The sequence below is a fragment of the Camellia sinensis genome, chromosome 5, assembly GCF_055761805.1.
Source record: "Camellia sinensis isolate YWXY chromosome 5, ASM5576180v1, whole genome shotgun sequence".
NCBI lineage: Eukaryota > Viridiplantae > Streptophyta > Magnoliopsida > Ericales > Theaceae > Camellia > Camellia sinensis.
Genome location: NC_138965.1, coordinates 137546684 through 137570619, shown reverse-complemented (window position 1 = coordinate 137570619; position 23936 = coordinate 137546684). Strand labels below are relative to the sequence as shown.

Genomic DNA, 23936 nt, shown 5'->3' with positions numbered 1-23936 from the left:
ACTCTTCTTCTTCTGTATGTCGATGATATGATTATCACTGGTAATGATACAGCTGGTATTCTCCACCTCAAACAATTTCTCCACCAACAATTTGAGATGAAGGACCTTAGTACTCTTAACTACTTCTTAGGCCTTGAAGTCTCTCATGATTCTACTAGTTCCTATTTGTCCCAGGCCAAATATGCATCTGATCTTCTAGCTCGTGCTGGTCTTACTGATTGCAAAACTGCCTCTACTCCGATTGATCCTCAGATTCGTCTCACTCCTCTCGATGGCACTCTTCTCTCTGATGCTACTCTTTATCGCCAGCTCGTCGGCAGTCTTGTCTATCTCACAGTCACTCGTCCTGACATTGCCTATGCTGTTCACATTGTCAGTCAGTACATGTCGGCTCCTCGCACTCCCCACTATACTGCTCTACTCCGCATCCTTCGCTACCTCAAAGGCACTCTGTTCCATGGTCTTCACTTCTCGGCTTCTTCATCTCTTGACCTACGTGCCTTTTCCGATGCTGATTGGGCTGGGGATCCTACGGATCGACGCTCCACCACGGGATTCTGCTTCTTCTTAGGGGATTCTCTTCTTGCTTGGCGTAGCAAAAAAACAATCTCTCACTGCCCGCTCTAGCACAGAAGCTGAATACCGAGCTCTTGCTGATACTACTCAGGAACTTCTCTGGCTTCGCTGGCTCCTTGCTGATATGGGAGTTTCTTCATCTACTCCTACCCCTCTCTACTGTGACAATCGGAGTGCTATTCAGATTGCTCACAATGATGTTTTTCATGATCGCACCAAACATATTGAGATTGATTGTCATTTCATTCGCCAGCATGTTACTTGTGGAACTGTTCATCTTCTTCCTATTGCTTCAGTCGATCAACCCGCTGATATCTTCACTAAGGCTCATCCTCCTGGCCGCTTTAATGATCTTGTTTCCAAACTCAACTTGGTAGATGCTTTCCCTCCTTGAGTTTGCGGGGGGCTGTTAATATAATATTGTTAATTGTATAGCTTTCTTGCTAATTGTATAGCTGTCTCTTTTCCTTTCTGCTTTCGGTGGTAATGGATCATCATTTGGTATCCAATGTACATTTCTTCTCTCTATAAAGAGAGAGTTCATTTCTCTTGTAATTACAGAACACACAATACAGAAACATTTTTGCTCTCTAGCTTCTCTCACTCTTTGCTCTCTAGCTTCTCTCTCAAACAAATCTTTCATATACAAAATTTCCAATCAAATGTCACAATTACATTTTTATACATTGGAGAAAAAAAACAAGCTTGCCAGCCATGATTTGAGTCAAAAGGCTTGATCTAGGCTTGCATAGGTTGCAGTAGCTTCAAAACTTAATGATGGGGGAGTAAGATGGTGCGAGTCTTACAATTTAAATTCTATCATCTATATCTATATTAAAAAAACAAAAAAACAAATAAAGAGGTTAAGAAAATCAAACAATATGTTTAATAATTTAACCAAAATATTTATGTGTGGTTTGAGTTTAATTCTGTATAATGAAACCTATGTTTGAATTTAATCTCAATTATGAAATGTTGTTTCAAAGTATTTTTTTTGAATAAATTTTTTGAGTAATTAACATTATTGATATATATATATATATAGGAAAATGCTTCGAACCCCAGTGGGGGTGCTGGAGGTAGGCTGTGATTGGCCCAAAAAAATTATTTTTCTTTTTTTTTTTGTTTTCAACTAATGAGAGATTGACACGTCACTGGGGTGCCACTAGGAGTCGGAAGTATTGTTGATATATATATATATATATATGGAAATAATATAATAAAATAAAAAGAAAGAAAGATGGACCAATTAACTTTAGTAGCTTGTTTTTTTTTTTTTTTTTTTGGGCAAAGAATGCAATAAAATTGTACAAATTTCTACCAGCCGAAGCTAAAGTGCTCCCATATTGTTCAACTTTTCTTTTGAAACTTTCATCCAATGATATAATTTTAGACAAAAGCATAAGAGATAAGCTTTTGTTGATTAAATTTTTGATGGGTTTAGCATCTTTGAAGAAAAGTAAAGTTTTTAAAAAGGATTCATTACTTGAGTAGTTGTGTGTAGTTTGAAAAAAGAAAATACAGCACATCTCACAAATTTAACATAATTATATGTTAATTATAAACTAATTAGAAATAATCTAGTTGACTACCATACCTTCCTTAAGACTTAGTCTATAGGAAGGTCATGGATTCAACTCCTTTTAGGATATTAATCTAACAACTAATATTTACTGATAAAATTTTTTTTTACCATAATTATAATGTACCCCTTTGCTATTGTTTTTCAAATAACACTTAATCTCCTGTTCATTATCTATTCCTTAATCGGATAATTTCTGATAGCTCGAATAATTGGCTCGACTTTTGGCTCGAATCTGTAAAACGACGTTGTTTTACATTTTTTTTTTCCCTTTCTTTTTCTTCCTTTTCTTTTCTTCTTTTCTTCTTTTCTTCTTCGTTGAAACCAGGAACAGAGGGGAAGAGGAGAGAGGGAGCTCCCCCGCCTCCGCCCGTCGTCCCCGTCGCAGCACGCCGCCGATCGTCGCAGCACGCCGCAGAAGCTCCGATCGTCGCAGCTCCGCGCAGCCCCGCCTCCGGCCCCGACTCCTCCTCCAGCCATTTTTATGGCCCCCTCCCCTCCCTCCCCCTTCCTCCTCCTCCTCCTCCGACTCCGACGAATTTGAGCCAAATTCGAGTCTCGAATTCGAGTTACGAATCATCACCGTCCTTAATCGTAAAGATAAAAATAATAATAATAATAATTTTATCATCTTTTTTAACACTGAGAATTGCGTACTTTATCATTGACCATCTCTGCCGCAATAATTTAGTTTGCTTTAACTTTATTAAAATAAAATTAGTGTAATCACACCAAACTTCGAAGACTCCTGGTATATTTTCTAAACTTTTAAGGTGATCATTTTAGGCTTCGTTTGGTAAGCCTTAGTTGGGACTTTTTTGATTATTTTAATCATAAAAAATAAAATAAATTTTTAATTCAATAAAACAAAACATCTTATTTAACTCATAATCATTCCATTCTTTCTTTCACAAAAAAATCAAAAAAACCAAAAACCTTCCCAAACTAAATTTTTAAATCCCAAGCTAAAATAATAAAAAAATCCAAAAAAGCAATCCCCTCCCCAATCGAAGGCTTAATTTACCCTTAAATTTAACAAAAACAAGAACCATCAACAAAAACAAGAACCATCAACACTATTTGATAGGATTTAAACCCACACCCTTCCAGACCAAAGCGTAAAATCTCAGAAATTGTAACTCACCCTACCACGAAAACAAAATATATCCAACCAAGATGAAACTAATTAGGCAATAAAACCCCATATTTCCACACCACACCACCACTGCACTGCACTGCACTCCCTAAAACAATTACTGGGAAATGTGCTTTGATTTCATGATATAATAAACACACCAACAATATGCCGTATTGTTGAACACAAAAAACCATACTAGCAAATCATTATAATTCTGCAAAATAATATCTAAACAAACCAAAAATAGTTAATGGTCCATCATAGCCACTACAAGCAGACAGCGGTTTTAAAAACTTCAAATTCCTACAAACAGTCAGGATGCCATAGAACAAACAAATCAATGCAACTAGCTGATAAAAAGCTTCAAATCATATCTACTTGATCTTCTTCTTTGGCCTCAACTGCAATTCAAATATCAAAAAACAATTAATATGTAAGAAAGTTCAGCATGCTTAATCAAAAAGGGTGCATTTGTGATTGATATTATAAATAATAAAAAATATGCCATGAGTTAAAAAAATAAAAAATAAAACAGTAGTAGAAGAACCTGGTTGCTGTGTCCACACTTTTTCTTCCTGCAGTTAACAGCACGGGGATGGAGGCGAGCATAACACCTGAAACAATCAAGTAAAACATGTAAATTTGAAACATGAATTGTCATCACTATACAGAGAGTTGTGTCACACAAGTTAAAAATCAATATGGTGGTTACTGCATCTAATGTTACCATAGACACACACCAGATAACAAACTTTAGCCTCAAATGAGTGGGATTCAGAGTGATGGTTTTGAACTCCCAACTAATCATCAATTTAAAGAGAGCAATGTAAGATCTACCAACCACTAATCCGAGGCTGAACAAAGAGTGCATCAGGACCATATGTTCAGATGTTTGTACTGTTTCAGGAATGTTGGTCCAGTACTAAAATTCAGCACTAAATCAAGTAAGAAATTTCCAAAGAAATTTGGAGCCAGCATTAAATCAACTAGAAATGTTCTACAAATTGACTAGGAATGTTAGGCCTGGCAATAAAACTTCAGGAATGTTGGACCCAGCATTAAAATTGAGCAATACAAAATGGGATAGTTAAGTAGAAATTTCCTCACAATCTACCACATGAATAAATTGTGCCTTCGCACCATCAAGTGGAAAGCAACAGTACAGATCACAAATTGCTTTCAAAAGGATAATCTAAAAAAAGGCATGAAACCCACATAAAAAAGCCGGGGTTAAGGAGGAGGGTTGTGTGTTAAGTAACCGACAGCCAACACGTAAAAAAGCCGCTCGGATCCCTTATGAAAATGAATCCTACTTTGAATCGTTTAAATGCTAGGTCGTTCCCCTCAAGTGACGCGTTGCGCCTGCCTCCGGGTGTTTCGAAAAGTGAGCAAGGGGCGCCGCATCGACGCCTGGATGCGGTGAAAAATGGGCAAAGGTTTCCGTGTTTTTTTGGATGAGCGCGGGTAAAGAAGCTAGTCCAAGACTATAGGTTTAGGGTAGCCACTTGGAACATAGGAATCTTAACTTGTAGGACGATGGAATTGGTAGATGTTATGATTAGGAGGAGAGTTAGTATAGCTTGCATACAAGAAACTAAGTGGATGGGAGAGAAAGCTAAGGAAATTGAGGATACTGGTTTTAAACTTTATTATAGTGATAAGGATAGACGCAGGAATGGGGTAGGAATCATAATTGCCAAGGGTCTTGTGGAAAGTGTGGTGGCGGTCACTACGAAAGGAGATAGGATTATGCTAGTTAAACTAGTTATTAGAGGGAATATAGTGAACATTATTAGCGCTTACGCCCCTCAAGTAGGGTTAGAGGGATTTTTGAGAGGAGATACCCGTAGGAGAGAACCTGATTATACGTGGAGATTTTAATGACCATGTGGTATAGATAAACTAGGTTATGAAATAGTGCATAGTGGATACGGTTTTGGTGACAGAAATGAGGCTGGAGAGAGAATCTTAGGTAGCGTTTGGTAGAGTTTTGTAAATGTGATTTGAGAGTATGAGTTGTATTTTGAGTTTGTGTGTTGTGGAGTTATGATTTGAGTGTAGAAAATTTGTTTGGTAAAGAGTTTTGAAAATAGTTTTGGAAAAGAGGTTTGATTTGAGTGGGGAATTATTGATGTGACATTTGACATGTGATACAAAAATTTACAACTCATAACTAAACATACAATTCAAAATTATTTTAAAGCACATAAAAAATTAAAAAAATTTCAGAAAATATTTTTTCCGATTATATAAATCAATTGCAAAAAAAAAAAAAAAAAAAAAAATTACTGTTCCGGACAGCCGGCCGGTCAACCGGCCGGACGACCGGCCGGACGTCCCCTTAGCAAAAATTTTGAAAAAAAAAACAGAGCAAAAGAGCGGCTGAGACAGATTTGGTACAGAGCTCTCAGCAGAGCTTTTGAAACGTGATTACAAAATCCTAAACAAACATCATACTGAAACACAGGTGTAGAATCACGTTTCAAAAGCACAACCAAACACAGCCTTATATTTTGCGTTGGCTTCTGACCTGGTGGTGGCCAATACTATGTATAAGAAGAGGGAGGAGCATTTGATAACCTTTAAAAGTGGATTAGTTAAGAGCTAAATAGATTACTTCTTAGTGAGAAAAGTGGACTGCCTAAAATGCAATGATTGTAACGTGATTCCTGAAGAGAGTCTGGTCTCTCAACATAGGATTTTGATACTAGATTTATGTTTTAGAGGGCGATACCAAGCTAGGAAGGATGGTGGGCGTCGTAGGACGAGATGGTGGGACCTAAAAGGGGATAAACTAGAAATATTTAAAAATCGAATGGATAAGGAAGGTACTTGGGACTTAGAAGGTGATGCTAACACTATGTGGAATTGGATGGCCAATTGTATGAGGAGAATCTCAAGGGAAGTGCTTGGAGAGTCGAAAGGAACGGGACCCAGCTCTAGGGAAACTTGGTGGTGGAGGGAAGAGGTTCAAGCGGTAGTTAAGGCAAAAAAAGAGTGCTTTAAAAAGTGGCAGAAGGATAGAACTGAGGTAAACCTTAAGTGCTATAGATTGGCTATTAAGACGGTCAAGAAAGTAGTGAGAGAGACTAAGTTGAAAGCTTATGATGACCTATACACTAGACTAGATAGTAAGGAGGGAAAGAAGAGGGTATACAAACTTGCTAAGATACGAGAGAGGAAAACAAGAGATTTTAATTAAGTAAAGTGCATCAAGAGTGAGGATTCTAAAGTATTGATGAAGGATGATGAGATTAAGGAAAGATGGAAGAATTATTTTGAAAAACTGTTAAATGAGGAACATGGAAGTACGACAATAGAGAAAGAAATAGCTAGTAATACGATAAACCAAGACTATAGGTTCTATCGCAGGATTAGGAACTTTGAAGTGGAGATTGCACTTAAGAAGATGAAATCAAATAAGGCTTTAGGATCCGATGATATCTCTATTGAAGCTTGGAAGTGTTTGGGTAAAAAGGGAGTTGCTTGGTTGACTAGGTTGTTTAGCAAAATTTTGTTGATTAGGAGCATGCCAGATGAGTGGAGGAAGAGTATTTTAGTGCCAATCTATAAGAATAAAGGTGATGTCTAGAATTGTAACAACTATAGAGGAATCAAGCTAATGTGTCATATAATGAAAGTGTAGGAGAGGGTGATGGAACGCCGATTGCGAGACATAACAGAGGTGTCAGAGAATCAATTTGGGTTTATGCCTGGTAGGTCAACAATGGAAGCGATCTATCTTTTGAGGAGAGTAATAGAAAAGTATAAAGAAAAAAAGAGAGACATTCATATGGTGTTTATCAACTTTGAAAAAACATATGATAGAGTGCCCCGAGATATAATATGGTGGGTGTTAGAGAAGAAAGGGGTGACAAAAGGCTACATTGATGTGATTAGGGACATGTATGAAGGGGTGGTGACTACTATTAGATCGCTAGCTGGAGAGACAAATGAATTTCCTATCACTGTAGGGTTACACCAAGAATCTATCTTAAATCCTTATTTTTTTGCTTTAGTTATGGACAAGTTGACGATAAATATTCAGGATGACGTGCCATGGTGTATGCTTTTTGCAGACGATATTGTGTTAATGGATGAGACTAGAAAAGGAGCTAACACAAAGTTGGAGATTTGGAGAAAAGCTCTTGAATCTAAAGGATTCCGGATAAGCAGAACTAAGACAGAATACATGAAGTATAAATTTAGTAACAGTATCAATGAAAGCAGAGGAGAAGTGAAGATTGAAAACCAAGAACTGCCTAAGAGTGAACATTTTCGTTATTTAGGGTCAATTATCACAACAGCGGGAGAGATTGATGCAGATGTGGCCCATAAGATTAAGTGGGATGGTGTAAGCGGAGAAGTGTGTCTGGGGTATTGTGCGATTAACGAATATCCACTAAACTAAAAGGTAAGTTTTATAGAACGGCTATTAGACCAGCTATGTTGTATGGGACGGAGTGTTGGACAACCAAAAAACAACATGTAGATAAGATGAGAATGGCTGAGATAAGGATGCTAAGGTGGATGTGTGGTAAGACTAAACAAGACAGGATTAGGAATGAGTGCATTCGGGAATGGGTAAGAGTAGCACCGATAGAAGATAAGTTGAGAGAGAATCGTTTGAGATGGTTTAGTCATATTCAACGGAGACCAACAGAGGCAGTAGTGAAGAGATACGATGTTGCAACGGTAGATGAAAGTGTTAGAGGACGGGGTAGGCCTAGATTAACGTTGACTAGCGTTATAAATAGAAATATGAATCTACTTAATTTGATTAATGAAATGGCCTTTAATAGGGTTACGTGGAGAAGAAGGATTCATGTAACCGACCCCATTTGATGGGACTTAAGGCTTAGCTTGGTTGGTTTAGCATCCACAATTGATAACAATTAAAACTAATAATCTCAAAACTTCATGGACAACAATTTGAGAAGAAGTATAGCATAACATCTTCATCAAATTAGACTTAAACACTGACCATTGACTAATTGTCATAAAAATCTACTTTTTGGATTCAAATTAGAAATATGATGCAAACAAACTTATCAAATTTCAAATTTCATACCAAAAAAACAAAAACCATATCCAAAGAAATGAAACAATCACATAAAAAACGTACTTGCGGCAAATCATCTTGTCCTGGTTGTACTTTCGCGCCAACGCCATCAATGACGGCTCAATAATCCCACCGCGAAGCCTAAGAACCAGATGCAGTGTTGACTCTACACAAATTCCAATTCAGAATCCATTCATTCATCCCCAATTCACCTATACATACTCACCTACACACACACACACATATATATATATATAAATTTTTTTTTTTACCTTTCTGGATATTGTAGTCGGCGAGAGTACGGCCATCTTCAAGCTGTTTTCCGGCGAAGATCAGTCGCTGCTGGTCCGGTGGAATACCTAACATGTTATTAAACGATCTTCGATTCAATCATGGAAAAAACATAGCAAAAAAAAATACTTTGTAATTCAAATGTTAGAAGATTGATTGGATCACGAAATGAGATCAAGAGTACCTTCCTTGTCTTGGATCTTAGCCTTGACATTGTCGATGGTGTCACTCGATTCGACCTCCAGTGTGATCGTCTTCCCCGTTAGGGTTTTCACGAAAATCTGCATTTTCTCTCTCTTCGCGGCGCTCTCTCTCTCCCTCTCTCTCAGCTGAGAACCTAATCTTTAAACGGGACTTAAAACTAGGGCTTCATTTGTGTATTGTATGGGCTTCTATGGAATTTGCTTTGTATTGTATGGACTTTACCAGCTAGCCTTGGGAGTTTCTATTTGCACACACAATATACACTTTTATTACATTCTTTTTATTTTCTAACAATTTCATCAAATTTAAATAGAAAAATCCTTGTTGAAAATTTGGTAAATTCTTAATTTGATAAAAAAAAATTACTTCTCTCTTGATTTGATACAAGTTTGACGAAAGGATTGGACCTTATTTTTATCAAATAAATTTGATGATAGATTTAATAAAAGACCGGTGATACTCTTATAAGCCATTTTTCTTATTTTAATTGCTAGGTTCCAAATTTATTTTCTTTTCATCCACAATTCTTTACAATGCTCCAAACACAACCTTAACCCCTATACAAATTTTGAGTGAATTTAAAAGCGATTTTGTGCTAATACAAATATAGAAATGAATCAGATAATAGCTGCAAAAGGCACACAATCATAAATAAATAGGTCATAACAATGACAAAAGCCTTTTTGTGTATATTTTTGACAATCGGTAGAAGAGGAATTGGAAAATAAAAAATAAAATTGCATAGCACAGCGAAGGATTCCAATTTAGGCATCAAGCTCAATTAAAAAAGCGTCTCACCCTGTAGGCTAATAGTTTATCTTTGTTGTGAAATATTTGTATAATCATCGGAAGGGATGTAATTAAAATTCTAATAAGTTAAATCACATGGTATGATGAATAGTAAGAGTTTTATTATCTATAAATAGGTGAGTTTACATGGTAATGAAAAAAAAAAAAAAAAAAAAAAAACTCTTTAATTCCTCTTCTATTGTAGCTATTTCTTCTTTATTTTCTTTAGTTTTATAACACGTTATCAGTACGAGATTCTGACCAACTAAAAAGGAAAAGTGAAATCACATACAAATAAGGTTGTTGTGGTTTTTCTACAAAGTGTTTAAGGTAAGTATAAATAAATTCTGAATAAATATTTTATAAGAGCAGTTCATGATAAGGCTAATTCTATATTTTTCTTAATGTATTCACGTAATACTAAATATATTATTATTGTTATGTTTAGTGCACAAATATGTCAAATTCTTAAAAATCAGAATTCATAGGTCTTGATATTTCGAAAAATTTATTTATCTTGGATGTTTGATGTTGAGATCCACCTTGAGGCAATGAATCTTGGAGATACAATTAAAAATGAAAATGAAGTATCCCTAAAGGATCGCGCAGAGGTAATGATATTCATTCGCCACTATCTCCAATAAGAATTAAAACTAAATACCCTACAATAACAGATTCACTATTTTTGTTTGATAATTTAAAGGAGAAATACGAGTACCAGAAGACTGTAAGCTTCTCAAAAAGCTTCCTATAATTGATTGCACTTGAAGTTGCAAAATTATGAATCAGTTAGTGAGTATAATTTATAGAATATATGTTGAAATATTCACGCTGATAATATGCTCCTATAGTAGCAACATAAAGAGCGTTGATCTACAAAATACTCTAAACTAATTTCATGCCTTCTTATGGCTGAACAAACTAAGCAACTTTTATTGAAAAATCATCAATCCCGTCTCACTAGCTCTATTCCATTCCCTGAAATGAATGAGGTTGCATTTCATGATTGTGGACGAGAGAGAAGTCATGGTTTTAGACATGATTGGGGTAAAATTATAGAAGCCGTAGGCACATGTTTAGAAATATTTGAGCAAAAATATCATGCCATTCCACCTGAAGTGGAATAATCTTGAGATATCACATAAAAAAGGGCAAAAATAATGTATGTATGTTTGCATGTATTCATGTTGCATATGCATGGTGCATATTGCATAGCAAATAAATCTATTAGAAAATAAAGTGATTACTATGCATAAATAATTATTATTCATCTTTTTTCACCCATAAGTTCACTATTCATCATTGTGCATTCTTTTAACAATTTTCTCAAAATACTATTCATCAACAGTATTTTACTATTGAAAATCTTTTTCACTTGGAGTGTCTTCCTTCTAGATAACAAGTCTTAATAAAAGAAAAAAATAAAAGATTATTGGTAATGGAAATATTCACATTGATTTTTGAATAATATATTTGTTTTAGTTATATTTTTAAAATTTATATTTTCCTGATTGATCATGTTTTGAAAATGATGATTAGCTATCTACATACATGGATTGTATTGATGTATTGATTAATTCTAATATGTTAAGTAAAATATTAATTTAGTAGACAGTATAAAGACACCTATAATTCTTTGCAATGAAAAACATTTGACGATAACAAAAACTAATGTAAAATCTCAAGTTCATCAAACTTGATTGAAAACTCTAAAAGAGCCGATATTATAATTATCAAATAGAATCAAATTTGATATTGATGAAGTATGTTCTACTAGATCCAGAATAAATTTGTTAAATTTTAAAAATATATGTCGTATTGGTTATTGAAACCATAAATAAAGGTAAAGAGGAATATCTATATAATACTTCTACTGAAGTTACTTGATATTCATATGAATTGTATTATACAGTAATAAAAGCAATTAAATCAAATGTTGAGATACACCAAAAGTGCTCAAACTTAATGCATCAGAAGTGTTATAATCTAAAAAGCGTTCATGTTAGGGCATGATTACCCTGAGCATCCGGGATCCATAAGAATTTAATGAATTATTATAAATTCAAATAGGACATCCATTAAAGAACCAGAAGATTCTTTTACCAAGAGATTATTTATCAAGTGATTATCCACACTCTGTCTGTTCACTGGAAAAATTAATTATTAGACTATCCCATTCATATCAATATGGACTATTCGTTATTTCATGATTTTGATAGATATATTAACTAGATAGTTTCATTCGTAACACAACTTTTAATGATTATTACATACATGTTGGTATTGATATCAAACGTCCCGCTGCCTATGCTTATACTCAAAATGATATAGTTTAATATTTAATTAAATGGTTTTAGTTGATTGCTCAACCTTTGCTTATGAAAAATAAATTACTTATTTCAGTACGGGGTCATGCTAGAACAACTGTATACATGAGTACTCACCATTATATCTTGAATTTGGTCAACCTTCAAATATTATTTATTTGGAATGTTTGGTTATGCTGTATATGTTTCTATTGCAAATGGGTCCTCAACGTAAACTTGGAGTTTATGTTAGTTTTGATTCTCTATTTATTATTAGATATCTTGAATCCTTAACATGCGATGGATTTAGAGCATGTTTTGAGAATTGTCATTTTGATGAAACAGTCTTCCCATCATCAGGGAGAGAAAAGTTGCAGCTTGAAACTCGACATGAAATCACTTGAAATAATTCGATGTTATATTATCTTGATCCTTACACTAATCAATGTGAACTAGAAGTTTAAAAGATTATTTATTTGCCAAGTATAAGCAAATCAATTACTGGATGCCTTGACCGACACTAAAAATATAATAAAATCCTATATTCTAGCTGTTAATGCTCCAACAAGAATTGATGTTCCTGAAGGACAATCTGTTGGTATAGTTGTAAATCTATCTAATCTAAGTCTCGCCAGAAGCATGGTATACTTGTCGGTGCAAGAGATGAAGTTTTTAAAAGAATAAGACAATTAGTATTTCTGAAAAGATCATATTTAGCGTTCTTGGAGAAACTATATCTGCGCTCCTGAAGAGGTGCTCTAGAAGAGACTATACCTAGTACTCTTGAAGAGGCTAAACCCACAAAAAAATCTTAGTGCTCCTAGAGAGGCTAGACCCACAAAACAGACTATTATAATAAATCTATCTAAATCTCCTACTTATAAACCTCCTGAAGCAGAACCTCCAGAAGAAGAATCTTTTGAAGAGTTATCCCTTGAAGTACAAAGCTCCTGAAGAGTTATCCTTTAAAGTGGAAAAGGTACCTAAAAATAATGAGATCTCAATACATTATATAAGTACAAGAAATATTTGTGATAGAAATTAAACTATTGTCGACGACATGTTTTCGTTTGAAGTTGCTTTTGATATTACCAGAAGTAGTGGTGAAACCATTACCAGATGATAATAATAAACCACAAACCGTCGAAGAATGACGACGTAGAAATAATTGGCCAATGTGGAAAGAAGCAATACAAGTAGAATTAAACTCGCTTACAAAAATGTGAAGTATTTGGACCTGTAGTCTAACTATAAGAACTTGAATTTTTAGACAACTAATTAGTTTGTTAATAATAATATTAAGTCAATTAATAGTGATTATTAAATTATAATGTTAATAGCATCATGATTAATACCAATATTATACTCCTTTAAATAAATTTATTTATCTTTATGTGATTAAATTTCTGTGTCTAAATACAGTCGTAGAAACTAAATGATTTAAACAAATAATAACTAAGTTAGTTGGAGGATAGTAGGAAGCAAAATATCTAGTGACTAGGTTATATATATACATTGATTTTTATTTTTTGTACACACTAAAAAAAAAAAATATTCAAAATTCATATTTTTGGGCAGAGCATTTCGGTTGCCTTTTCTTCCCAAGAAGGCTGCTGTCAAGGCATGCATAAAAACATACTCTAAGCCTATACATGTAGGTAATATTTCCCAAGCCAAGAGGGAAAAAAAATAAAAATAAAAATAAAAGGGTAAATTATAATTTAACTCCTTGTGGTTTACCCAAAAAACACGGAGCCACCCTATAATTTCATTTGTAACACTTAAACCCCTAAACTTCATACCAAAGTGCAATTTCAAACAGAGCTATTTGTTTCAACAGAGCGTGTGTTGTACGACCATAAAACCAAAATTTCCCTCTCAACCACACTAGTTAATTCCTGATCTTCTTCTTCTTCCCAAGTTTTTTAAAAACAAGGACGTTGCTTGTCTCTCTAAAATGCTTCTCTCTCTCTCTCTCTCTCTCTCTCTCTCTCTCTCTCTCTAGTTTATCTCCCTAATTTCTCCATCTTTCCCTTTCATTTTTGTTTTATTATTCTTCTAAAATCTATGTTTATCATTCTCTTAACTCAAATAAAGTTAACCCATAAATTAAAATCTATGTCTATCATTCTCTACCATGGCAACCACCATCATTCTTCATCTTCTCTTTATCACTATAGACACACATACAATATATATATAGGCATACCGAATTAACTAAGCCAAGACCCAAATTGTAATGGTGGCTACCACCATAGCTGTCGTGAGAGGGGAATGTGGTGGGTGGTGGGTGTTGGTTGAGTGGAGGAGATGGGATGAGCGTCTTTGCAACTATGGACTATTTACAAAAAGTTATGGTTTTGTTATTAACAATGCATTGCCTTTTCCTAGCATTGTTTGATATTCATTGGAGTTTATGAAAACTGACTTCACTTTTCTTTTTAGATTTGGTGCAAAAAGTTATCGTTTGGGTCTACAATCTAGGGAGAGAGATGAGTGTTTGTTTGGGTCTAAATTCTAGAGAGAGATGAGTGTTTGTTTAGTTCTAAATTCTATAGAGAGAGATGAGTATTTGTTTGGGTCTAAATTCTAGAGAGAGATATGTATTTGATGATGGTATGAGAAGTGTATGGTTTGCCATGGATGAGAAAGAAATAAGAGAAGAAGAAGAAGAGCAAAAGAATACAATGAGAGAAGAAGAAGAAGAAGAAGAGCAAAAGAATACATAAAAATTAAAGAAAAATAGGAGAGAAATATTTTGGTTTATAATGGCATTAAGAAGAAAATTAGGAAAAGAAGTAAGGGTAATTTAGACTTTTTATAACTTTTGTTACGACCATCCAAATTGCACTTTGGTATAAAGTTCAGGGGTTTAAGTGTTACAAAATGAAATTATAGGAAGGCTCCGTGTTTTTTGGGTAAACCATAGGGGGTTAAATTATAATTTATCCAAAATAAAAATAGGCCTCCAAACTCGTACAAATAGAACACTATTTCATCCCTTTTCATTTCTATACACACGGCTAAGGAAAAAGAAAAAGAGAGAAGAAAAGAAAAGATAAAGAGAGGAAGAGGAAAGGGTGCTTGGTGGTCACCATTTCAAAACTAATCTTGAGAATAGTTTGTAAAAGTTCTTGAGGTAGGAATACTCAACCTCTATCCTCCCTTAGATATATTTTTTTTTACTGAATCTATATATTAAAAATATGCAAGAGTGTGTGCATTGTTAATACACACATAGCATAAATAGCTCAACGCATGTTTACATTTTGGTAGAATAATAATTTCATGATTATATGATTTTTATTCCTTCTTGCAAGCATAGATTATATGGTTTAGCTACTGATTTTATCTTCTTAGGCGTTCAAATATTCTCCATTATTTGAAATAATCTTGCATGGGGTAAAATGAGATAAGGTTGGTTCACTTTTACTCGAAACTTATATTTTCTTCACTATCTCAAATTTTATCAGAGGTAAAATGCTTTAATAAATTGAAAATAACTTGTGTCAAAAATTATTGGTACTGGGAGTATATTTAGGTGTTCTATACATGAGTAAATTTTTATAAAATCATTGGACACCATTTTCTTATCGAAATAATATTTGTCCTAAGTGTTGTTCATAACACAGTAGAAATAGTGACTTCAAACAGGTCCCATTTTCTCTGCAAATGGTATTGGGATAGTTAGATATAAGAGTTATCTTTCATTTTCCACCAATTTCACAAAAAATGGATAAGTCTAAAAGGAGAAATTTTAGTTTTACTAAAATGCAACAGAATCTGTCCTATTTTCTTAGAAAAATTATTTGACCATCTTCTATTGGTTTTCTGTGAAGACCGGACCCAACTTTTCGCTTTTTGTTTGACACCGTCAATGAACGGAGGTCACATCTCATATTTAATAAGTTCACCAATGTCATGTTAATAAATATTATCGATACTTCGCCATCCGAGGCGGACCTATAACAGAACAATAATTGATAATCCTCTTTGAGTGTGTCAAAAATGAAACTCATAAAGATGTATATTTTTTTTTCCTCTAGGCGAAACGGATCACACCATCGAACCCAGAGTGTCGAAATTAGTCAACAGTGATTAAATGGAATTTTTCCTGAACTGATTTTCGGACAGCCCGGATGTTTGCGCACTGCGTTTTATCCGAGCAGTGCAATTTGTGGTGATAAAATCAGCCACCATGGCTGTAATTTCTTGGTGAGGTGAAAGATATATCCACCTCACTCCCTTTTTTACCACATACTTCACCATTCAATCCTAGCCATTATTTCTACCTACCCCTTTCTTCCTATATATATCCTATATGTGCAGAAACTTCATTTTATTTCTGAAAATCTATTGATTAAAGAGAGAAAATCAAACACTTTCATCTTTGTTCTTCAAGTTTCAAGTCTAGGTAAATTCCTCTCTATATCTACTTCAATTCCATAAGTTAAAGCCTTTATTTCTTTCCTTTGATTTCATGTTACAATGAACCATGAATCTAAATCCTAAAATACAGATTTAGACTTTATTTCCTCCCATTGATATCATGTTGCAATGAACCATGAGGCTAAAGCTCAAAACAAGGATTTTACCAAACAAACAGTTTTTTTTTTCCTGAACTGACAGTCTATTTGAAAATTCGTCAAAAAATATTTAGGCTACTTTAACGGTTGATTTTTGGACCAGAGTTAAATTAGAGTGTTATATTTCCAACCCAATTTGTTTCAACTCTATCCAACGGCTAGATTGTTGTGGAAATGATTGTTTAGAAACTGCAACGGATCTGGACTAGCTTTGTTTTACTGCCATTTTACCCTGTTTATGGGCATTTTTAGGAGACAAGTCCTCATGAAAAAGTTTCATAACATCTTGATTGATAACCCTGTAAAATTTCAAAATATTTTAAAATGTTTTGATTAGGATTTTAGCCTCTGATCTAAAGTGCTGCAAATTAAGAATTTATGGACCATAAGAGAAGGACCCCTTTTAAATTGTACACTTTGGGATTATGGTTTGAATGTTTATTTCATGCTTAGAATTAATTCCTAGACCTACTATAATGTAGTTTTTCATACGTTGTGTTTAGATCTCGGTTCCGGTTGATTTTACTAAACTTCGTGTACATTTAGGTGAGTTCATGCTTACACTTTTTACATGTATTTGAATATAATGACATGCTTTGATCGATGAATTATTTTGGAGCATGAGTTTGCATTGATTTATGAATAATTGAATAAACATATGATTTTGAACTTTAACAAGTATGCCTATGATTGGAAAAGTACCTTGAATATATTTTGAAAATCATGTTATGTTTTAGAAAACGTGGGCTAACGGGATAAACCGACTCACACGTATTGCTTATATACATATTGTTTTTATGAAGCCATGGTTAAGACATTGTTATAAAACTCTTGCAAATGTAATAACATACATTCGAATGGAACATCCCAGACGTTGGGGGAAATTAAAGATACCAACAGGTGAGGCGTTATAAGGGTGGTTGTTGGGATGCGACCATCGTCCCTTGGCATGATCATGACCACTTGATATTAGTATGGGTAGCTCCCTACTTCTCTGGCAACATATCCAGTCGAATGGACATATGTATGTATATTTTGATATATATATCAGAGCATTTATTTTGTCTTTTCAGCCATTGGGCCTTTGAACATGAACAGTTATGCTTGAAACTTGAAATATTTATGTTTAAATCGTGGCAAACTTGCAAATTGTGTAAATATGTTCTCACAAGCTTTATAGCTCACGGGTGTGTTACTAACCCATTTAAGGTAAGGAGAATGCTTGGTGGATAACCAAAGGCCTATTTTTGTGGTGTCTCGTGGCCTGGGATGGATTCTAGACCTATAGTTTTATATAAGTCATGTATTACCTCTTTTGTTGGCATAGGGCCAAGTTATTGTTGTAACTTAACTTTCCTTTTATGACTTGTATGACTTATATAGCAACGCTCTAGTTAAATGTAATCACCTAGCATTTGTGATGATTTATTTATTTGTTCTCTAAACTAGTTAGTAGTAGGCCTAGGGTGCAGATGAGGCGCTGGCCGGTCATGATTCCGATTAGCCCCTATTTCGGGTCGTGACAGCTTGGTATCAGAGCTGTAGGTTGAGAGAACCTTAAATCCACAGAGCACTAGGACACTTGCACTACGACACTCAATGCATGCTACATGTTTAAGTGTCTCATTCAGCGACCTGTTTGGGGTAGATACTTTAAGAAACCTTAGTACAACCTTAAGTTATTGTAGTTTTCCTCCTTACCCATATATTTGCCTTGGGTCCGGTACTTACAAGATTTACATCTTGTGTGTACTGCAGGACATGGTGTCTATTCTTCGCTATGACGAGTTTGGAGGGTATCGATTGAGCGAGGCTCAGCAGGGCCTTTGGGGGGTCAAACCGCGAGACCTAGCTCGTCACAATCAGGAAGTCCTTCGTGAAGCACGTCGACGCTTTTACAACCAAATCGCTTTCGTTAGCCAAGAGGAAGTTCTTTTCACTCTAGAGATGAAGAGGGCGGTAGTTATTCACCGTGTTCGCATCCACATGAAAATTTGGCAGGAAGTTGTAACAACCCTAACCTCTGATTAACGCTAATCCATGATTAATTATGCCTAATTAGAAATTTAGTTGAATCTTGAATTAAAATGCATATGTGTGTGTTGCATTGTTATATTTATATCTGTTAGGCGTAGAAAGATCTATTCACGATTTAGCTTCGGTTTGCGAATTGAAAGCCTTATCGGCATTCAAATCAGAAATTGACTTGATTTATGTGCTAGTTAGAATTTATAGAATTTTATAGTAGGCTTAATTTAAATTTGGTTCGGGACGATTAAATTTGATTAAAATAATGACGTTTGTTTATTTGTGAGCCATTGCCACTTATTAGGCCTTTTGACCCCACTAAGTTGTCTTTCTCATTTTCTTTCCTTCCAACTGATGCAAGAGACGGGAGAGAGAGAGAGAGAGTTGAGAGATTTGGGTCCTAGTTCAAGAATTGACTTCACAAGGGGGGAATTGGCTAGAAGATTGAAGATAATTTGAAGCTTTGAGTTAGGATCACACCTGTAATCAACCTTAGGTGAGAACTACACTCTTAAACTTTGTATTAAGGGCATTAGTAAATGAACTCAAGAAGGTTGGGTGGTCAATTAAGCTAAGATTGGAGAATTGAAGCTCATTACATACATGCATGTGTAATTCATAACATTTGGGGTTGCCTTTCTATAGAATCCTTGCATGCATGTCATAATCCAAGCTTCGTTTTAGAAATTCCTCATGTCCCATGTCATATTATCTTAGTTGATCATGTTTGTGGGTTGAACATTGCATTTGATCATGTTTTGAAGAGCCTTAGCTCAAAAATGTACTTGCATGTGATGTTCATAAATTGATTTTGAATTTAAGTTGAGTTTGGGCAAAAATTGATATCCTTTTGGGCCATGATTTCTTGAAATGATCTTTTAAACATGTTGTTCTATGAGTTATTAAGTGTTTTCCAAAGTTTTGGGCCCAGAAAAGTGAGTTTGATGCTTCAAAGATCGAATTTGAGCTTGGTGATCAAATCTGGAATTTCCAGAAATTTGATCCATGCTCAAGCGTGGGACTTTACGCTCGAGCATGAACTCTGAGTACGTGCACTTCGCTCGAGCGTGAAATGTATATACTCAGAAGTTTGTGAGTTTTACAGTCCGCTTGAGTGGGGGAATCTACGCTCGAGTGAGGGTCTGAGTCTCACGCTCGAGCGTTAGTCGAGTGCCCGTCGAGCGTGAAAATCATGCATCCAGTACTTTTGTCGATTTTACAGCCCGCTTGAGCGAGGAAGTTCACGCTCGAGCGGAGCTTCAACATCTGCATGTCTGCTCAAGCGGGGTAATCCACGCTCGAGCGTGGACCTTATTTTCAGCAAATCTTGAGAAATGTTTTCCAACGCATTCTTGCATCCTCATTCCATTCTAGGCATTTCTAAGCCATGTTTAAGACTCCGTAATGAGGATTAAGATTAGAAACACACTAAGAGCAAACGACATAAGTTTTGTACAATTCGAACATGTGTTTCAAGTGTGTGTTCGTATGTGTGTTCATGTAGGTCACGCGCTTCAGAACAAGTGAAGGGCCGCCTTACCATTTAGGTAGGGCCACCAATAATCTGTGAGTAATAACTTTGTAAAGTTATGTTTAATGTTAAGTATTTTCTGAATATTATGATACGAAATAATTAGTTCTCTGAAATGTCATGCTATGTTTGAAATGAATGAATGGTTGTCCAAGATTTTGAAAGTTATTCGTGGCATCCTTAGCATCATATGATATGCGTCCCTTTATGGGTCATCAGGTCCCTTTATGGGTCATCAGAAACGTCTCTGTGCACATGAGTCATCAGAATGCCTTCAAGGCTGTCCCTTTATGGGCCATCGGATTTGTTAACGCTAAGAGATGTACCATGTATGATTATATGCAAAATCTGAATATGGAAATGATTATGAATATGTATATGAATCTGTCTCTGATAAGAACTTGATTTCTAACTCTGTGATGGACATCATTCATTAAATCCTTTACTCTGTTATTATTCATTGGGCTTTAGCTCACAGTTTATATTATGTATGTAGGTGAGCCGGGATGTGACCAGGGCCAGAGTTGACAGCCTTCGTTTCTGCTTCTGTCAGCCAACCGTTGTGCCTCCCGAGGAGGTTCCGATCGAAGTCTAGTTACATGGCTGTTTTTTGTATTAATGCTAGTCTTTGTGTATGCTCTGTAAAATCAGGTCTTGGGAAGTACATTAAGTAAATACCTTGTAAATATTGTGTATCTGGACTGGCATGTTTATGTATACATAAATAAGTTTTGAAATGTTCTGTCCCATGAACGTTATCACAGCTCATTGGACCTTGTCTATTTTGTATTATTGCTTTCGTAGCCCCTTATTATTTGCTAATCTGTTCAGAGGCCTTTGGTAATCCACAGATTACTGACCGGTTACGGTGCTAAACCTACAGGGGCGGGTTTGGCTTGTGACAGAAGTGCTCGCGTTTAGTAATGACCTAGTGTTCTTCAGAGAAGAAGTTGACCACGTGGAAGCTAATGGAGACGGGGGAGATCAAATAGTACCATAAGTGGTACCTGTGGTCCCTATAGTTCATGAACCCGGGGATCCTGCTGAAGATTAAATGGAGGATGACAGAGAAGAAGACCGTGAAGAAGAACCTGAGTTCAACCCCAATGAACCTGAGGTTTATGACGTTGAGTCTCGCGACGAGTCGGATGGATATGACGACTAGTTAGTCCTGGTGGGGGGGAATATAGACTGGGCAACTATACTTATATTTTGTATGTAATAGGGGCCTTAATGCTAACATGTTCAGTCTAGATTAGTTTTGATGCCTTTTGGGATGTTGGCAAACTAGTTTTGGGCTTTGTGGCTCTGAAGTGTTTTTTGTAATTGCATCATTCTAACATAATACCATATTTTGTAACCACCATGCAAAGCTGACCATGTGTACATCAACTCATGGATATATGTACATATATATAAATGGATGCATAGTTATGATGACTCTCCTTTGTTATACGTTTCTCGTTTCCAGCTTCCTTATCTCTATAATGCAATACAAGTTATGGCTCGTCGAAATCCCACCTTAGTATTAACACGTTGAATTTTAGGATGAACACTCGAGGGAACCTAGCGAGAACTCTTGGAGCTGGCGACTCAAGCCGTCTCGATCGGTTAGAAAGAATGATGGAGCAATTCTTCACGGCAGCCCAAGCTGAAAGGCGACAACCACCACCTCCACAGAACCCACCTCAAGTAATTCCACCACCACCTCAAGTACAATAACAACCAACTAACAATGCCCAGGGCCCATAGTTGGGGAATGTGGCATAACCTCAACGGGAAGATCTCAACTTGAAGGAATTCTTGAAGTTGAAACCTCCAACCTTCCCGGGAGGAATAGACGCTGAAAGGGCCGATGCTTGGGTCGCAGAGCTGAGAAAGATATTTAAAGTTATGCATTGTACAGAAACCCAGAAGGTCGGACTCGCCACGTATTTACTATAAGGAGAAGCTCAGCAATGGTGGGAGATGAAGAAAAAGACCGAGTCGATAATGATTTGGGATCGATTTCTGGTCGTCTTTCGAGAGAAATACATACCTCAGTCTGTCCAGGATGCAACGTGTGCGGAGTTTTATCAACTGAAGCAGTGGGGACAGATGTCAGTGACTGAATACGAAGCAGAATTCACCAGGCTATCATTATACGGGAAACACATGATTAGCACAGAAAATTTAAAAGCTCGAAGGTTCGAAGAGGGACTCCACCCCGACATCCGTGATATCAAACTGTCAATGCGATTGGTTACATACGCTGACATAGTTGATCATGCCATGATCGTGGAGAAGAATGTCAACAGCAAGAAAAAGTTCACTGAGAAGAAGAAGCGTCGTTTTGACAACTTTGATGGAAAGAAGTCAAGTGATTTTCCACCCAAAAAACAGAATGCGGGACCATCCAATGTTGGGAGGCAGAATAACAATCGGGGCAACAAGGTGCCTAAGTGTAACACTTGCGGTAGCTTCCACTCAGGAGAATGTCGCAAAGCCGCTGGAACTTGCTTTAACTACGGCAAGGGGGCACACATAAAAAAAATTGTCCTAAATTTATGCGAACTGGAGTAAATGCGGTACCACTAGGGAGAAACATGGTGCAGGCAACTGGGGCATAACCTAACTTTGTGAACAATCAACGACAAGGCAGAGCTTTTGCCTTAATACCAGGAGACGTGCAGAACACAGAAATGGTAGTTGCAGGTAACTTGTTTATCTGTTCATTATCGGCTTATGCTCTTATAGATTCCGGATCAACACATTCATTCATTGCATCACATTTTGCCATGAGACTACCTAAGAAACCTGAACCCCTTGGTTGTGATTTGATTGTTTCTCAGCCCATGAGTGGCAGTATTTGTTGCTCAACTATATATAGAAATTGTGATGTGTGTTTCGATAATAATCATCTGACAGTTGACTTGATTCCTATGGAGATGGGCTACTTCGACATTATCCTTGGCATGGTTTGGTTGTCTGCCAACAACGCCACTATCGACTATGCACATAAGTGTGTTGAGTTTCGAATCCCGGGTCATGTGGACTTTCGTTTCACGAGGGTTGGCATAGTTCCACCTCCGTATTTAGTATCCGCGGCTCAAGCCCGGCGACTTCTGAGGAAGGGTTGTCATGGGCTTTTGTGCAGCATCTCATCGTCACCAGTAAAAGATATGAAGATATCTGTTATTCCTGTGGTTCGAGAATTTTCGGAAGTCTTTCTGGAGAATCTACCTGGAATGCCAATAGATCGGGAGATTGAGTTTTCTATTGAAGTTGCACCTGGTACACAACTGATCTCCAAAGCTTCGTATCTGATGGCCCCAGCCGAATTGAAAGAACTGAAAGTTCAATTACAAGAGTTACTTGACAAGGGTTTTATTAGACCAGCTCGTCTCCATGGGGAGCACCTGTCCTTTTTGTTAAGAAAAAAGATGGAACAATAAGGTTATGTATTGATTACCGGGAAGTAAATAAGGTTATAATAAAGAATAAGTACCCACTACCTCGAATTGATGAGTTGTTTGATCAGCTGCAAGGCGCGTGTGTATTTTCGAAGATTGATTTACGGTCGGGGTACCATCAACTGAAGGTGAAAACCGAGGACATAGGGAAGATAGCTTTTCATACTCGTTACTGTCACTACGAGTTTCTTGTGATGCCTTTTGGCGTGACCAATGCACCTGTGGCGTTTATGGACTTGATGAATCGTGTGTTCAAGCTGTTCTTGGACGAATTTGTCATCGTTTTCATCGATGATATACTGATTTACTCCAGGGATGAAAAGCTACATGCAGAACACTTGCGAAAGGTTCTACAAACGTAAAAGGAGCGAAAACTCTACGCTAAGTTCAA

The 23936-nt window shown here is 36.2% G+C and overlaps 2 protein-coding genes across 2 annotated transcripts; one reads left to right on the top strand and one right to left on the bottom strand.

Moving 5' to 3' along the window:
* Positions 1-3411: 3411 nt before the first annotated feature.
* LOC114267141 (ubiquitin-ribosomal protein eL40 fusion protein) lies at positions 3412-9476 on the bottom strand. Its single transcript, XM_028208135.2, has 5 exons — positions 8834-9476; positions 8631-8717; positions 8422-8524; positions 3844-3910; positions 3412-3697 (listed from the first exon to the last, which is right to left on the bottom strand). The coding sequence occupies exons 1-5, from the start codon at positions 8934-8936 to the stop codon at positions 3671-3673; spliced, it is 387 nt and encodes a 128-aa protein (XP_028063936.1). The 5' UTR covers positions 8937-9476; the 3' UTR covers positions 3412-3670.
* A 12609-nt stretch (positions 9477-22085) lies between these two features.
* LOC145791712 (uncharacterized) lies at positions 22086-23527 on the top strand. Its single transcript, XM_082872134.1, has 2 exons — positions 22086-22548; positions 22830-23527. Exons 1-2 carry the CDS (start codon positions 22086-22088, stop codon positions 23525-23527), a joined length of 1161 nt encoding a protein of 386 aa, XP_082728260.1.
* Positions 23528-23936: the final 409 nt, after the last annotated feature.